Here is an 18458-nt window from a genome sequence, read left to right as displayed (position 1 = left end):
CGGCCAACCGCCTTCCAGTTGGCAAGCGGTGCCGGCGGGGCAGCGGACTGTGCTGCAGTTGGGTGCATTGGGGACGCATTGGGGTCGATCCGCCACCATCCGGCACTGGGTCCCATCCGAGCAACGCACCGTAGAGCAGTCAGGACGCTTGGGGATGCAGTGAGGGACGCCTTTGGCCATGTGGCACGAGGTGCCTGGTGGGCAAAGCTTGTCGGCGCACGATGCTACCGGAGCGCTCCTCGCCATCCTCACACATTTAGGCCAACCTTGCACTGCACGGCACGCCGTCCCGCTTGGGCATTGCAGGTCGTGGCAGGATGGGATACGGACGCAACGGGGCCAACCTTTGATGATTTTGCAGCCTGTGCCTGATTTGCAACGGAGGTTCTTGCAGGAAGGTCGGGAGATGCAGGTGGGGCGACCGTGGAGCAGGATGCAAACGGTGCCGGGGTGACAGCTGACGTGTTGGCAGGACGGGGGGAGCCCAGCGCAGTGGGTTCCACGGCACCAGGAGGAGGAAACAGAAACCTCAGCGGGAGTTTTGGGCAGAGGAGCGGGAAGAACCTGGGATGAAGCGAGGAGGAGGGGTTGGCTGGGGTGGCAGCGGGGTTTGCCTTCCGCCATGGTGCAAGCTGTGCCTTTGGGACAGAGGACGTCCACGCAGGAAGGTTGCCTCATGGATTCCATCCTTTGGACGCACTGGGGCCACCCGTCTAGGATCTGGCACGCCGTCCCTTTCTGGCACTGGATGTCACTGCAGGAGGGCTGTCGATGGATGCACTGGGGCTGCCCGTGGAGCATCTTGCACGTGATGCCTTTGGGACACTGGATGTCCCCGCAGGAGGGCTGCCTCAGGGAGGTCCTGCTTTGGACACACCGTGGCCAACCGTTGACCATTTGGCACTCAGTTCCTTTTTGGCAGTGGATGTCATGGCAGGAGGCGAGATTTTGGACACAGTGGGGCCACCCATCTTGCATCCTACACGAGCTCCCTTTGGGACACCGCATGTCCTTGCAGGAAGGCTGCCTTGGGGCCACCTTGGCTTGCAAACATTGAGGCCAACCATCCACCATCTGACACTCTGTTCCTTTCTGACACTGAATATCATGACAGGAGGGCTGGTTCTGCACACACTGGGGCCACCCATCCATCATCCTACAAGATGTTCCTTTGGGACACTGCATGTCCTTGCAGGAAGGCTGCCTTGGAGCCACCTTGGCTTGCACACACTGAGGCCAACCATTGACCATCTGACACGCTGTCCCCTTGGAGCACTGGACATCACTACAGCTGGGTCTCCTGATGGAAGTCTTGATTTGCACACACCGTGGCCAACCGTTGACCATTTGGCACTCAGTTCCCTTCTGGCAGTGGATGTCATGGCAGGAGGGACGATTTTGGACACAGTGGGGCCACCCATCCATCATCCTACACGAGGTGCCTTGGGGACACTGCATGTCCCTGCAGGAAGGCTGCCTTGGGGCCACCTTGGCTTGCAAACATTGAGGCCAACCATTGACCATCTGACACTGCGTTCCCTTCTGGCACTGAATATCATGACAGGAGGGCTGGTTCTGCACACACTTGGGCCACCCATCCGTCATCCTACACGAGCTCCCTTTGGGACAATGGATGTCCTTGCAGGAAGGCTGCCTTGGGGCCACCTTGGCTTGCACACATTGAGGCCAACCATTGACCATCTGACACTCTGAACCTTTGGAGCACTGGACATCACTGCAGCTGGGTCTCCTGATGGAAGTCTTGATTTGGACACACCGTGGCCAACCATCCACCATCTGACACTGCGTTCCTTTCTGGCATTGGACATCATGACAGGAGGGCTGGTTCTGCACACACTGGTGCCACCCATCCGTCATCCTGCACGAGGTCCCTTTGGGACACTGCATGTCCTTGCAGGAAGGCTGCCTTGGGTTCAACTTGGCTTGCAAACATTGAGGCCAACCATTGACCATCTCACACGCTGTCCCCTTGGAGCACTGGACATCACTGCAGCTGGGTCTCCTGATGGAAGTCTTGATTTGCACACACCGTGGCCAACCATCCACCATCTGACACTCAGTTCCCTTCTGGCAGTGGATGTCACGGCAGGAGGGATGATTTTGGACACAGTGGGGCCACCCATCTGTCATCCTACACGAGGTGCCTTGGGGACACTGCATGTCCTTGCAGGAAGGCTGCCTTGGGTTCAACTTGGCTTGCACACATTGAGGCCAACCATTGACCATCTGACACTCTGTTCCTTTCTGACACTGAACATCCTGGCACGAGGGCTGGTTCTGCACACATAGAGGCCACCCATCCATCATCCTACACGAGGTGCCTTGGGGACACTGCATGTCCCTGCAGGAAGGCTGCCTTGGGGCCACCTTGGCTTGGACACACTGGGGCCAACCACTGACCATCTCACAAACTGAGCCCTTGGAGCACTGGACATCACTGCAGCTGGGTCTCTTGATGGAAGTCTTCATCTGCACACACTGAGGCCAACCATCCACCATCTGACACTGCGTTCCTTTCTGACATTGGACATCATGACACGAGGGCTGGTTTTGAACACAGTGAGGCCACCCATCCGTCATCCTACATGAGCTGCCTTTGGGACACTGCATGTCCTCGCAGGAAGGCTGCCTTGGGGCCACCTTGGCTTGGACACACTGGGGCCAACCGTTGACCATCTGACAAACTGAACCCTTGGAGCACTGGACATCACTGCAGCTGGGTCTCCTGATGGAAGTCTTTGTTTGCACACACTGAGGCCAACCATCCACCATCTGACACTCTGTTCCCTTCTGGCACTGAATATCATGACAGGAGGGCTGGTTCTGCACACACTGAGGCCACCCATCTTGCATCCTACACGAGGTGCCTTGGGGACAATGGATGTCCTTGCAGGAAGGCTGCCTTGGGGACACCTTGGCTTGCAAACATTGAGGCCAACCATCCACCATCTGACATTCTGAACCCTTGGAGCACTGGACATCACTGCAGCTGGGTCTCCTGATGGAAGTCTTCATCTGCACACACCGTGGCCAACCATCCACCATCTGACACTGCGTTCCCTTCTGACATTGGACATCATGACAGGAGGGCTGGTTCTGCACACACTGGGGCCAGCCATCCATCATCCTACAAGATGTTCCTTTGGGACAATGGATGTCCCTGCAGGAAGGCTGCCTTGGAGCCACCTTGGCTTGCACACACTGAGGCCAACCATCCACCATCTGACACACTGAACCCTTGGAGCACTGGACATCACTACAGCTGGGTCTCCTGATGGAAGTCTTGATTTGGACGCACTGAGGCCAACCATCCACCATCTGACACTGTGTTCCCTTCTGACATTGGACATCATGACAGGAGGGCTGGTTCTGCACACAGTGAGGCCACCCATCCATCATCCTACAAGATGTTCCTTTGGAGCAATGGATGTCCTTGCAGGAAGGCTGCCTTGGGGCCACCTTGGCTTGCAAACATTGAGGCCAACCATTGACCATCTCACACACTGTCCCCTTGGAGCACTGGACATCACTACAGCTGGGTCTCCTGATGGAAGTCTTCATCTGCACACAGCGTGGCCAACCGTCCACCATCTGACACTCAGTTCCTTTCTGACACTGAACATCCTGGCACGAGGGCTGGTTCTGCACACATTGGGGCCATCCATCCATCATCCTACACGAGTTGCCTTTGGGACAACGGATATCATGGCAAGAAGGCTGCCTTGGGGCCACCTTGACTTGGACACACTGAGGCCAACCATTGACCATCTCACATTCTGAACCTTTGGAGCACTGGACATCACTGCAGCTGGGTCTCCTGATGGAAGTCTTCATCTGCACACACTGAGGCCAACTGTCCACCATCTGACACTGCGTTCCTTTCTGGCATTGGACATCATGACAGGAGGGCTGGTTCTGCACACATTGGGGCCACCCATCCATCATCCTGCACGAGGTCCCTTTGGAGCAATGGATGTTCCTGCAGGAAGGCTGCCTTGGGGCCACCTTGGCTTGCACACACTGAGGCCAACCATTGACCATCTCACACACTGTCCCCTTGGAGCACTGGACATCACTGCAGCTGGGTATCCTGATGGAAGTCTTCATCTGCACACAGCGTGGCCAACCATCCACCATCTGACACTGCGTTCCCTTCTGACATTGGACATCATGACAGGAGGGCTGGTTCTGCACACACTGGGGCCAGCCATCCATCATCCTACAAGATGTTCCTTTGGGACAATGGATGTCCCTGCAGGAAGGCTGCCTTGGAGCCACCTTGGCTTGCACACACTGAGGCCAACCATCCACCATCTGACACTCTGAACCCTTGGAGCACTGGACATCACTACAGCTGGGTCTCCTGATGGAAGTCTTGATTTGGACGCAGCGTGGCCAACCATCCACCATCTGACACTGCGTTCCCTTCTGACACTGAACATTGTGGCACGAGGGCTGGTTCTGCACACATAGAGGCCACCCATCCATCATCTTACACGAGGTCCCTTTGGGACAATGGATATCATGGCAGGAAGGCTGCCTTGAGGCCACCTTGGCTTGCACACACTGAGGCCAACCATTGACCATCTCACACGGTGTCCCCTTGGAGCACTGGACATCACTACAGCTGGGTCTCCTGATGGAAGTCTTCATCTGCACACACTGTGGCCAACCATCCACCATCTGACACTCTGTTCCTTTCTGACATTGGACATCATGACAGGAGGGCTGGTTCTGCACACATTGGGGCCACCCATCCATCATCTTACACGAGGTTCCTTTGGAACAATGGATATCTTGGCAAGAAGGCTGCCTTGGGGCCACCTTGGCTTGCACACACTGAGGCCAACCACTGACCATCTCACACACTGAACCCTTGGAACAATGGACATCACTACAGCTGGGTCTCCTGATGGAAGTCTTGATTTGGACGCACTGAGGCCAACCATCCACCATCTGACACTGCGTTCCTTTCTGACACTGAACATCGTGGCACGAGGGCTGGTTCTGCACACATTGGGGCCACCCATCCATCATCCTACAAGATGTTCTTTTGGGACAATGGATGTTCCTGCAGGAAGGCTGCCTTGGGGCCACCTTGGCTTGGACACACTGAGGCCAACCGTTGACCATCTCACACGCTGTCCCCTTGGAACAATGGACATCACTGCAGCTGGGTCTCCTGATGGAAGTCTTCATCTGCACACACCGTGGCCAACCGTCCACCATCTGACACTCTGTTCCTTTCTGACATTGGACATCATGACAGGAGGGCTGGTTCTGCACACATTGGGGCCACCCATCCATCATCCTACACGAGGTGCCTTTGGGACAATGGATGTCCTTGCAGGAAGGCTGCCTTGGGGCCAACTTGGCTTGGACACACTGTGGCCAACCATCCACCATCTGACACACTGAACCCTTGGAGCACTGGATATCACTACAGCTGGGTCTCCTGATGGAAGTCTTTGTTTGCAAACACTGAGGCCAAGCATCCACCATCTGACACTGCGTTCCCTTCTGACATTGGACATCCTGGCACGAGGGCTGGTTCTGCACACATTGGGGCCACCCATCTTGCATCCTACACGAGGTCCCTTTGGGACAATGGATATCTTGGCAGGAAGGCTGCCTTGGGGCCACCTTGGTTTGCACACACTGAGGCCAACCATCCACCATCTCACACGGTGTCCCCTTGGAGCACTGGACATCACTACAGCTGGGTCTCCTGACCGAAGTCTTTGTTTGCAGACACCGTGGCCAACCGTCCACCATCTGACACTGCGATCCTTTATGACATTGGATGTCACTGCAGCTGGGCTGGTTCTGAATACACTGAGGATGTCCATCCATCATCTTACAAGAAGTTCCCTTAGGGCAGTGGAGGTCACTGCAGGAAGGCTGCCTTGGGGCCAGCTTGATTTGGACGCAGCGTGGCCAACCATCCACCATCTGACACACTGAACCCTTGGAGCACTGGACATCACTACAGCTGGGTCTCCTGATGGAAGTCTTCGTCTGCACACACCGTGGCCAACCATCCACCATCTGACACTGCGTTCCCTTCTGGCACTGAATATCATGACAGGAGGGCTGGTTCTGCACACATTGGGGCCACCCATCCATCATCCTACATGAGCTCCCTTTGGGACACTGCATGTCCTTGCAGGAAGGCTGCCTTGGGGCCATTTTGGCTTGCACACACTGGGGCCAACCACTGACCATCTCACACGCTGTCCCCTTGGAGCACTGGACATCACTACAGCTGGGTCTCCTGATGGAAGTCTTCATCTGCACACAGTGTGGCCATCCATCCACCATCTGACACTGCGTTCCCTTCTGGCACTGAACATCATGACAGGAGGGCTGGTTCTGCACACACTGGGGCCACCCATCCATCATCCTACACGAGGTTCCTTTGGGACAATGGATATCATGGCAAGAAGGCTGCCTTGTAGCCATCTTGGTTTGCACACATTGGGGCCAACCGTTGACCATCTCACACGCAGTCCCCTTGGAGCACTGGACGTCACTACAGCTGGGTCTCCTGATGGAAGTCTTCATCTGCACACACCGTGGCCAACCATCCACCATCTGACACTGCGTTCCTTTCTGGCATTGGACATCATGACAGGAGGGCTGGTTCTGCACACATTGGGGCCACCCATCTTGCATCCTACACGAGGTCCCTTTGGGACAATGGATGTCCCTGCAGGAAGGCTGCCTTGGGGCCAACTTGGCTTGCAAACACTGAGGCCAACCATTGACCATCTGACACGCTGTCCCCTTGGAGCACTGGACATCACTACAGCTGGGTCTCCTGACCGAAGTCCTCATCTGCACACACTGTGGCCAACCATCCACCATCTGACACATGGTTCCCTTCTGGCACTGGATGTCACTGCAGCTGGGCTGGTCATGGACACACTGAGGATGTCCATCCACCATCTTACATGTGGTGCCTTTAGGACAATGAAGGTCACTGCAGGAAGGTCTCCTTGCTGTCACCTTGATTTGGACGCAGCGTGGCCAACCATCCACCATCTGACACGTGGTTCCTTTCTGGCACTGGATGTCACTGCAGGTTGGCTGGTCATGGACACACTGAGGATGTCCATCCATCATCTTACACGTGGTCCCTTTAGGACAATGAAGGTCACTGCAGGAAGGCTGCCTCGGGGTCAGCTTGATTTGGACACAACGTGGCCAACCATCCACCATCTGACACGTGGTTCCTTTCTGGCACTGGATGTCACTGCAGCTGGGCTGGTCATGGACACACTGAGGATGTCCATCCATCATCCTACAAGTAGTTCCTTTGGAACATTGAATATCACTGCAGGAAGGTTGCCTTGGAGTCAGCTTGATTTGGACGCAGTGTGGCCAACCATCCACCATCTGACACGTGGTTCCTTTATGACACTGGATGTCTCTGCAGCTGGGCTGGTTCTGAATACACTGAGGATGCCCATCCACCATCTTACATGTGGTGCCTTTGGAACATTGAATATCACTGCAGGAAGGCTGCCTTGGTGATACCTTGATTTGGACACAACGTGGCCAACCATCCACCATCTGACACGTGGTTCCTTTATGACACTGGATGTCACTGCAGCTGGGCTGGTTCTGAACACACTGAGGATGTCCATCCAGCATCCTACAAGTAGTTCCTTTGGAACATTGAATATCACTGCAGGAAGGTTGCCTTGGTGTCACCTTGATTTGGACACAACGTGGCCAACCATCCACCATCTGACACGTGGTTCCTTTTTGACACTGGATGTCACTGCAGCTGGGCTGGTTTTGAACACACTGCGGATGTCCATCCACCATCTTACACGTGGTGCCTTTGGAACATTGAATATCACTGCAGGAAGGCTGCCTTGGTGTCAGCTTGATTTGGACGCAGCGTGGCCAACCATCCACCATCTGACACATGGTTCCCTTATGGCACTGGATGTCACTGCAGTTGGGCTGGTCATGAACACACTGAGGATGTCCATCCACCATCTTACACGTGGTGCCTTTAGGACAATGAAGGTCACTGCAGGAAGGTTGCCTTGGTGATACCTTGATTTGGACGCAGCGTGGCCAACCATCCACCATCTGACACGTGGTTCCTTTCTGGCACTGGATGTCACTGCAGCTGGGCTGGTCATGGACACACTGAGGATGTCCATCTACCATCTTACATGTGGTCCCTTTAGGACAGTGGATGTCACTGCAGGAAGGCTGCCTTGGTGTCAGCTTGATTTGGACGCAGCGTGGCCAACCATCCACCATCTGACACGTGGTTCCCTTCTGGCACTGGATATCACTGCAGCTGGGCTGGTCATGGACACACTGAGGATGCCCATCTATCATCTTACAAGAAGTTCCTTTAGGACAATGAAGGTCACTGCAGGAAGGCTGCCTTGGTGATACCTTGATTTGGACACAGCGTGGCCAACCATCCACCATCTGACACGTGGTTCCTTTATGGCACTGGATGTCACTGCAGCTGGGCTGGTTCTGAATACACTGAGGGTGTCCATCCACCATCTTACACGTGGTGCCTTTAGGACAATGAAGGTCACTGCAGGAAGGTCTCCTTGCTGTCACCTTGATTTGGACGCAGCGTGGCCAACCATCCACCATCTGACACGTGGTTCCCTTATGGCACTGGATGTCACTGCAGCTGGGCTGGTTCTGAATACACTGAGGATGTCCATCCACCATCTTACACGTGGTGCCTTTAGGACAATGAAGGTCACTGCAGGAAGGTCTCCTTGCTGTCACCTTGATTTGGACGCAGCGTGGCCAACCATCCACCATCTGACACTCTGTTCCCTTATGGCACCGGATGTCACTGCAGCTGGGCTGGTTTTGAATACATTGAGGATGTCCATCCATCATCTTACAAGAAGTTCCCTTGGGACAATGAAGGTCACTGCAGGAAGGTCTCCTTGCTGTCACCTTGATTTGGACGCAGCGTGGCCAACCATCCACCATCTGACACGTGGTTCCTTTATGACACTGGATATCACTGCAGCTGGGCTGGTTCTGAATACACTGAGGATGTCCATCCATCATCCTACAAGAAGTTCCCTTGGGACAATGAAGGTCACTGCAGGAAGGCTGCCTTGGTGTCAGCTTGATTTGGATGCAGCGTGGCCAACCATCCACCATCTGACACTGCGATCCTTTATGACATTGGATGTCACTGCAGCTGGGCTGGTTCTGAATACACTGAGGATGTCCATCCATCATCCTACAAGAAGTTCCCTTAGGGCAGTGGAGGTCACTGCAAGAAGGTTGCCTTGGAGATACCTTTATTTGGACACAGCGTGGCCAACCATCCACCATCTGACACGTGGTTCCTTTCTGGCACTGGATGTCACTGCAGGTCGTCTGGTCATGGACACATTGAGGATGTCCATCCACCATCTTACACGTGGTGCTTTTAGGACAATGAAGGTCACTGCAGGAAGGTCTCCTTGGTGTCAGCTTGATTTGGACGCAGCGTGGCCAACCATCCACCATCTGACACGTGGTTCCCTTATGGCACTGGATGTCACTGCAGCTGGGCTGGTTCTGAATACATTGAGGATGTCCATCCATCATCTTACATGTGGTCCCTTTAGGGCAGTGGATGTCATTGCAGGAAGGCTGCCTTGGTGATACTTTGATTTGGACGCAGCGTGGCCAACCATCCACCATCTGACACGTGGTTCCCTTCTGGCACTGGATGTCACTGCAGCTGGGCTGGTCATGGACACACTGAGGATGTCCCTCCATCATCTTACATGTGGTCCCTTTAGGACAATGAAGGTCACTGCAGGAAGGCTGCCTTGCTGTCACCTTGATTTGGACGCAGCGTGGCCAACCATCCACCATCTGACACGTGGTTCCCTTATGACACTGGATGTCACTGCAGCTGGGCTGGTCATGGACACATTGAGGATATCCATCCATCATCTGACACGTGGTGCCTTTGGAACATTGAATATCACTGCAGGAAGGTTGCCTTGGAGATACCTTTATTTGGACACAGCGTGGCCAACCATCCACCATCTGACACGTGGTTCCTTTATGGCACTGGATGTCACTGCAGCTGGGCTGGTCATGGACACATTGAGGATATCCATCCATCATCTGACACGTGGTGCCTTTGGAACATTGAATATCACTGCAGGAAGGCTGCCTTGGTGATACCTTGATTTGGACACAGCGTGGCCAACCATCCACCATCTGACACGTGGTTCCTTTCTGGCACTGGATGTCACTGCAGCTGGGCTGGTCATGAACACACTGAGGATGTCCATCCACCATCTTACACGTGGTGCCTTTGGAACATTGAATATCACTGCAGGAAGGCTGCCTTGGTGTCAGCTTGATTTGGACGCAGCGTGGCCAACCATCCACCATCTGACACGTGGTTCCCTTATGACACTGGATGTCACTGCAGCTGGGCTGGTCATGGACACACTGAGGATGTCCATCCATCATCTTACACGTGGTGCCTTTAGGACAATGAAGGTCACTGCAGGAAGGCTGCCTTGGTGTCACCTTGATTTGGACACAACGTGGCCAACCATCCACCATCTGACACGTGGTTCCCTTATGGCACTGGATGTCACTGCAGCTGGGCTGGTTCTGAATACACTGAGGATGTCCATCCATCATCCTACAAGAAGTTCCTTTGGGACAGTGCAGGTCTCTGCAGGAAGGTTGCCTTGATGATACCTTGATTTGGACGCAGCGTGGCCAACCATCCACCATCTGACACGTGGTTCCTTTCTGGCACTGGATGTCACTGCAGCTGGGCTGGTTCTGAATACATTGAGGATGTCCATCCACCATCTTACATGAGGTCCCTTTAGGACAATGAAGGTCACTGCAGGAAGGTTGCCTTGGTGTCAGCTTGATTTGGACACAGCGTGGCCAACCATCCACCATCTGACACGTGGTTCCTTTATGACATTGGATGTCACTGCAGCTGGGCTGGTTCTGAATACACTGAGGATGTCCATCCACCATCTTACACGTGGTCCCTTTGGAACATTGAATATCACTGCAGGAAGGTCTCCTTGGTGTCACCTTGATTTGGACGCAGCGTGGCCAACCATCCACCATCTGACACGTGCTCCCCTTCTTGCACTGGATGTTGCTGCAGGAAAGCGGTTCGTGAGCACATTTTGGCCAACCGTTGACCATCTTGCACTCGGTGCCCGGGGAGCAGTGGATGTCCCCACACGACGGCACGGGGCCGACGCATTTGGGCCAACCCTCCAGCATTTTGCATACCATCCCCTTCTGGCAATGGATATCGTCACAGGACGGAGCTTTCTGGACATTCAGGACGTGGGGCGCCTTGGTGGGACCACACCAAGGCCAATCGTTGACCATGTGGCACACAGTCCCTTTCTGGCACTGGATGTCGTGGCAGGAGGGCGGGTTGTGGACGCAGTGGGGTTGGCCATCGGTCACCTTGCACGAAGTCCCTTTAGGACAGGGGAAATCCTGGCACGGTTGTCCTTGGGATGCTTTACTTTGGACGCACCGTGGCCAACCGTTGATTATTTGGCACTCCGTTCCTTTCTGGCACTGGATGGAGCTGCAGGAGGGTGTGGGGTGGACGCAGTGGGGCCAGCCATCTCTCATCTGGCACGTGGTCCTTTTGGGGCAATGCACTCTGCAAGATGGCTGCGTTGGGGACGTCTTGCTTGGGACGCACCGTGGCGAACCTCCCTCCATCCTGCACTCCGTCCCGCTCTCACAAGGGACGTCATTGCACGAGAGAGGACGCAATTCCCTCCGGAGGAGCAACTTGTGAACGCATTTGGGCCACCCTTCCACCATTTGGCAACGGGTCCCCTTCTGGCACCGGATATCCCGGCAGCTCGGCGAAGCGTGGACGCAGCGCGGCCAATCGTCCACCATCTTGCACCGCGTGCCCTCCCCGCAGCTGAGGTGACGGCACGAAGGTTTGGGGATGCAGCGTGGTTTCCCAGCCACCATCTGGCACCGAGTCCCTTCCTTGCAGGGGAACATCCGACACGACGGGATGGGGACGCACTGCGGCCACCCTCCCGCCATCCTGCATCGCGTTCCGGCCTTGCAGGGGAAATTCTTGCACGACGGCAACGGGACGCATTTGGGGACCCCGTCCACCATCTTGCATCGAGTTCCTGCTCCGCAACGGGTGCTTTTACAGGAAGGCAATGGGACGCACTGGGGCCACCCGGCCACCATCCTGCACGCTGTTCCCGTATCACAGTGGAAGTTGTTGCAGGAAGGCAACGGGACGCATTTGGGGACCCCGTCCACCATCTTGCATCGAGTTCCTGCACCGCAACGGGTGCTTTTGCACGAGGGCAGAGGGATGCACTGTGGAGACCCATGCACCATCTTGCATTCTGTTCCTACTTCGCAACGGGTGTTTTTGCAGGAGGGCAGTGGGACGCATTGGGGTGACCCAAGGACCATCCTGCATTCTGTTCCTGCTCCACAACGGGTGTTTTTGCAGGAAGGCAATGGGATGCATTGGGGTGAGCCATGCACCATCCTGCATTCTGTTCCTGCTTCACAACGGGTGTTCTTGCATGAAGGCAATGCAATGCACTGGGGTGACCCATGGACCATCTTGCATTCTGTTCCTGCTCCACAACGGGTATTTTTGCAGGAAGGCAGCGGGATGCATTGTGGAGACCCATGCACCATCTTGCATTCTGTTCCTGCTCCACACCGGGTGTTCTTGCACGAAGGCAATGGGATGCATTGGGGTGAGCCTTGCACCATCCTGCATTCTGTTCCTGCACCACAACGGGTGTTTTTGCATGAAGGTAATGGGATGCATTGTGGAGACCCTTGCACCATCCTGCATTCTGTTCCTGCTTCACATTGGGTGTTCTTGCACGAAGGCAATGGGATGCACTGCGGTGAGCCTTGCACCATCCTGCATTCTGTTCCTGCACCACAACGGGTGTTTTTGCACGAAGGCAGAGGGATGCACTGGGGTGAGCCTTGCACCATCCTGCACTCTGTACCAGCTCCACACTGGGTATTTTTGCAGGAAGGCAACGGGATGCATTGGGGTGAGCCATGGATCATCCTGCACTCTGTTCCTGCTTCACAGCGGGTGTTTTTGCAGGAAGGAAGAGGAACACACTGGGGTGAGCCTTGCACCATCCTGCACTCCGTTCCAGCATCACACTGGGTGTTCTTGCACGAAGGCAATGCAATGCACTGCGGTGAGCCTTGGATCATCCTGCATTCTGTTCCTGCACCACATCGGGTATTTTTGCACGAAGGCAGAGGGATGCATTGGGGAGACCCATGCACCATCCTGCACTCTGTTCCTGCTTCACATTGGGTGTTCTTGCATGAAGGCAGAGGGATGCACTGGGGAGACCCATGGACCATCTTGCACTCTGTTCCAGCATCACATTGGGTGTTCTTGCATGAAGGCAATGCAATGCACTGCGGTGAGCCTTGCACCATCCTGCACTCTGTTCCTGCTTCACATTGGGTGTTCTTGCACGAAGGCAGAGGGATGCATTGCGGAGACCCATGGACCATCTTGCACTCTGTTCCAGCATCACATTGGGTGTTCTTGCATGAAGGCAATGCAATGCACTGGGGTGAGCCTTGCACCATCCTGCATTCTGTTCCTGCTCCACACCGGGTGTTCTTGCAGGAAGGCAGCGGGACGCATCTGGGCTGCCCGTTCAGCATCCTGCATTCTGTTCCTGCTTCACAATGGAAATCCTTGCATGAGTTCTGCAGGAACTGAGTTCTGCACCCACCCACCATCCTAAACTGATCCCAAATCACAGTGGGAATCCTTATAGGGTGGCAATGGGATGAACTGGGACATCGCACCCACAATCCTACACTGATCCCAAATCACCATGGGAATCCTTATAGGGTGGCAATGGAATGAACTGGGACATCTGACCCCCATCCCACACTGATCCCAAATCACCACTGGTGATCCTACAAGCTGGCAATGGGATGAACTGGGACATCCCACCCACAATCCCACACTGATCCCAAATCACCACTGCTGATCCAAATACTGGCATTGAGATGAACTGGGACATCCCATCTACAATCCTAAATCACAATGGGAATCCTTATAGGGTGGCAATGGGATGAACTGGGGCATTGCACCCATCATCCCACACTGATCCCAAATCATGACTGGTGATCCCAAATACTGGCATTGGGGTGAACTGGGACATCCCACCCACAATCCCAAATCACCATGGGAATCCTTATAGGGTGGCAATGGGATGAACTGGGACATCTGACCCCCATCCCACACTGATCCCAAATCACCACTGGTGATCCCAAATACTGACATTGGGATGAACTGGGACATCCCATCTACAATCCTACACTGATCCCAAATCACCACTGCTGATCCTACAAGCTGGCCATGGGAAGAACTGGGACATCCCACCCACAATCCTACACTGATCCCAAATCACCATGGGAATCCTTATAGGGTGGCAATGGAATGAACTGGGACATCGCACCCACAATCCCACACTGATCCCAAATCACCACTGGTGATCCCAAAGGCTGGCAATGGGGTGAACTGGGACATCCCACCCACAATCCCAAATCACCATGGGAATCCTTGTAGGGTGGCAATGGGATGAACTGGGACATCTGACCCCCATCCAACACTGATCCCAAATCACCACTGCTGATCCTACAAGCTGGCAATGGGATGAACTGGGACATCCCATCTACAATCCTAAATCACAATGGGAATCCTTATAGGGTGGCAATGGGATGAACTGGGGCATCCCACCCCCATCCCACACTGATCCCAAATCACGACTGGTGATCCCAAAGGCTGGCAATGGGGTGAACTGGGACCTCCCACCCGCAATCCTAAATCACCATGGGAATCCTTATAGGGTGGCAATGGGATGAACTGGGACATCCCATCTACAATCCCACACTGATCCCAAATCACCACTGCTGATCCTACAAGCTGGCAATGGGATGAACTGGGACCTCCCCCCCTCACCCCACACTCCATTCCCATATCCCTTATGGGACGCCCTTATGGGAAGGACACATCCCAGGTCCCCCATGCGCCCTGCCTACCTTTTGGACACGGGTAATTCTTGCACGTGGGCACCGTGACGCATTTGGGGCCATCATCTGAAACCCTACAAACCGTCCCAGGTCCACAATGGATCCCAGAGCACAGCTTGGTGTGGGGTTGAGGGTCGGCACCTGGACAACAGGATGAGAGGAAGAAGCCCCAATCCCATATCAGACAGTGGAGAATCCACTCCTCACCAAGCGAGGCGACTTTTGTGCCCCCCAAAAAGGCAGAAAATCCCAATGTTTTCCCTCTCTTCCCATTAAAAAGTTCAGTTTCTCCCCTTCTGTGCACGATCCCAAAAGAAATATATGGGGTGGGGATTCTCTAGGGGCATCTATAGGGGTTGGGAATGAGAAGGGGGGACTGGGAGGAAAGGGTGGGTGGGTTTTGGGGTTGGAAATGGCAGATTTGGGGTCAAAAATGGAAAGCAAGGAAAGGGTGGATGGATTTTGGGGTCATAAATGTTGAATTTGGGGTGGAAAAAGAAAGGAGGGGAGGGTTTTGGGGTCAGAAATGGCAGATTTGGGGTCAAAAAGGGAAAGAAAGGAAAGGGTGGATGGATTTTGGGGTCATAAATGTTGAATTTGGGGTGGAAAAAGAAAGGAGGGGAGGGTTTTGGGGTCAGAAATGGCAGATTTGGGGTCCAAAAGGGAAAACAAGGAAAGGGTGATGGATTTTGAGGTTATAAATGTCAAATTTGGGGTCATAAATGTCGAATTTGGGGTCGAAAAAGAAAGGAGGGGTGGGTTTTGGGGGTTGGAAATGGCAGATTTGGGGTCAAAAAGGGAAAGCGAGGACAGGGTGGATGGATTTTGGGGTTATAAATGTTGAATTTGGGGTTGGAAAGGAAATGGTGATGGATTTTGGGGTCATAAATGTCAAATTTGGGGTTATAAATGTTGAATTTGGGGTCAAAAAAGAAAGGAGGGGTGGGTTTTGGGGGTTGGAAATGGCAGATTTGGGGTCAAAAAGGGAAAGTGAGGACAGGAGTGGATGGATTTGGGTGGTTATAAATGTCGAATTTTTGGTCATAAATGTCGAATTTGGGGTCAAAAAGGGAAAGAAAGGAAAGGGTGATGGATTTTGGGGTTATAAATGTCAAATTTGGGGTTATAAATGTTGGAATTTGGGGTCAAAAAAGAAAGGAGGGGTGGGTTTTGGGGGTTGGAAATGGCAGATTTGGGGGCTGGAGGTGGTAAGGAAGGATTGCAAAGGAAAGGGTGGACGGATTTTGGGGTTGGAAATGTTGAATTTGGGGTTGGAAAGGAAAGGGTGATGGATTTTGGGGTTATAAATGTCAAATTTGGGGTCATAAATGTCGATTTTGGGGTTATTAAATGTCGAATTTGGGGTCAATAAATGTCGATTTTGGGGTCGATAAAAGAAAGGGAGGGGTGGGTTTTGGGGATCAGAAATGGGAGATTTGGGGTCAAAAAGGGAAAGTGAGGAAAGGGTGGATGGATTTTGGGTTGGAAATGTTGATTTTGGGGTTGGAAAGGAAAGGGTGATGGATTTTGGGGTTATAAATGTTGAATTTGGGGTCATATATGTTTGATTTTGGGTCAAAAAAGAAAGGAGGGGGTGGGTTTTGGGGGTTGGAAATGGCAGATTTGGGGTCAAAAAGGGAAAGTGAGGACAGGGTGGATGGATTTTTGGGGTCATAACTGTCGAATTTGGGGTTGGAAAGGAAAGGTTGATGGATTTTGGGGTCATAAATGTCGAATTTGGGGTTATGATATGTCGAATTTGGGGTCAAAAAAGAAAGGAGGGGTGGATTTTGGGGGTTGAAATGGCAGATTTGGGGCTGGAGGTGGAAAGGAAGGATTGCAAGGGAAGGGTGGATGGATTTGGGGTTGGAAATGTTGATTTGGGGTTGGAAAGGAAAGGGTGATGGATTTTGGGGTTATAAATGTCGAATTTGGGGTCATAAATGTCGGAATTTGGGGTCATAAATGTCGAATTTGGGGTCGAAAAAGAAAGGAGGGGTGGGTTTTGGGGGTTGGAAATGGCAGATTTGGGGTCAAAAAGGGAAAGCGAGGAAAGGGTGGATGGATTTTGGGGTCATAAATGTCAAATAGGGGTTATAAATGTCGTATTTGGGCTCAAAAAAGAAAGGAGGGGTGGGTTTTTGGTGGGGTTGGAAATGGCCGATTTGGGGTCCAAAAGGGAAAGTGAGGACAGGGTGGATGGATTTTGGGGTTATAAATGTCGAATTTGGGGTCAAAATGGAAAGAAAGGAAAGGGTGATGGATTTCGGGGTTATAAATGTTGAATTTGGGGTCATATATGTTTGAATTGGGGTCAAAAAAGAAAGGAGGGGTGGGGTTTTGGGGGTTGGAAATGGCAGATTTGGGGTCAAAAAGGAAAGCGAGGAAAGGGTTGATGGATTTTGAGGTTATAAATGTCAAATTTGGGGTCATAAATGTCGAATTTGGGGTGAAAAAGAAAGGAGGGGTGGATTTTGGGGGTGGAAATGGCAGATTTGGGGCTGGGAGGTGGAAAGGAAGGATTGCAAGGAAAGGGTGGACGGAATTTGAGGGTTGGAAATGTTGATTTGGGGTTGGAAGGAAAGGGTGATGGATTTTGGGGTTATAAATGTCGAATTTGGGGTCATAAATGTCAAATTTGGGGTGGAAAAAGAAAGGAGGGGTGGATTTTTTGGGGATCAGAAATGGGAGATTTGGGTTCAAAAGGGAATGAAAGGAAAGGGTGATGGATTTTGGGGGTCATAAATGTTGAATTTGGGGTCATCAATGTTGAATTTGGGGTCAAAAAAGAAAGGAGGGGTGGGGTTTTGGGGGTTGGAAATGGAAGATTTGGGGTCAAAAAGGGAAAGCGAGGAAAGGGTGGATGGATTTTGGGGTTATAAATGTCAAATTTGGGGTTATAAATGTTGAATTTGGGTCAAAAAGAAAGAAAGGAGGGGTGGGTTTTGGGGGTTGGAAATGGCTGATTTGGGGTCAAAAAGGGAAAGCGAGGAAAGGGTGATGGAATTTTGAGGTTATAAATGTCCAAATTTGGGGTCATAAAATGTCGAATTTGGGGTGAAAAATGAAAGGAGGGGTGGATTTTGGGGGTTGGAAATGGCAGATTTGGGGGCTTGGAGGTGGAAAGGAAGGATTGCAAGGAAAGGGTGGACGGATTTTGGGGTTGGTAAATGTTGGAATTTGGGGTTGGAAAGGAAAGGGTGATGGATTTTGGGTTATAAATGTCGAATTTTGGGGTCATAAATGTGTCGAATTTGGGGTCATAAATGTCGAATTTGGGGTCGAAAAAGAAAGGAGGGGTGGGTTTTGGGGTTGGGAATGGCAGATTTGGGGTCAAAAAA

At 52.8% G+C, this 18458-nt stretch overlaps 1 protein-coding gene across 1 annotated transcript; it reads right to left on the bottom strand.

Annotated features, from left to right (window-relative positions):
* Positions 1–7147: 7147 nt before the first annotated feature.
* LOC125687605 (neurogenic locus notch homolog protein 3-like) lies at positions 7148–15180 on the bottom strand. The gene is made up of 5 exons (XM_048932824.1): positions 11101–15180; positions 10216–10569; positions 8092–8268; positions 7727–7914; positions 7148–7160 (listed from the first exon to the last, which is right to left on the bottom strand). The coding sequence occupies exons 1-5, from the start codon at positions 13813–13815 to the stop codon at positions 7148–7150; spliced, it is 3447 nt and encodes a 1148-aa protein (XP_048788781.1). The 5' UTR covers positions 13816–15180.
* Positions 15181–18458: the final 3278 nt, after the last annotated feature.

The sequence above is a fragment of the Lagopus muta genome, unplaced genomic scaffold (genome assembly GCF_023343835.1).
Source record: "Lagopus muta isolate bLagMut1 unplaced genomic scaffold, bLagMut1 primary scaffold_114, whole genome shotgun sequence".
Classification (NCBI taxonomy): domain Eukaryota; kingdom Metazoa; phylum Chordata; class Aves; order Galliformes; family Phasianidae; genus Lagopus; species Lagopus muta.
This window is presented reverse-complemented; position numbering and strand designations above follow the sequence as displayed.

What these genes read in the sequence shown, in the direction of transcription:
- LOC125687605 (XM_048932824.1), bottom strand. Translation starts at nt 13,815, where the DNA reads ATGGTGGGTGGGTGCAGAACTCAGTTCCTGCAGAACTCATGCAAGGAT. An exon ending in CACGCTGTGTCCAAATCAAG is followed by an intron (nt 8,269 to 10,215) that starts GTATCACCAAGG and finishes GTCCAAATCAAG; the next exon opens with CTGACACCAAGGCAGCCTTC. An exon ending in CACGCTGCGTCCAAATCAAG is followed by an intron (nt 7,915 to 8,091) that starts GTATCACCAAGG and finishes GTCCAAATCAAG; the next exon opens with CTGACACCAAGGCAGCCTTC.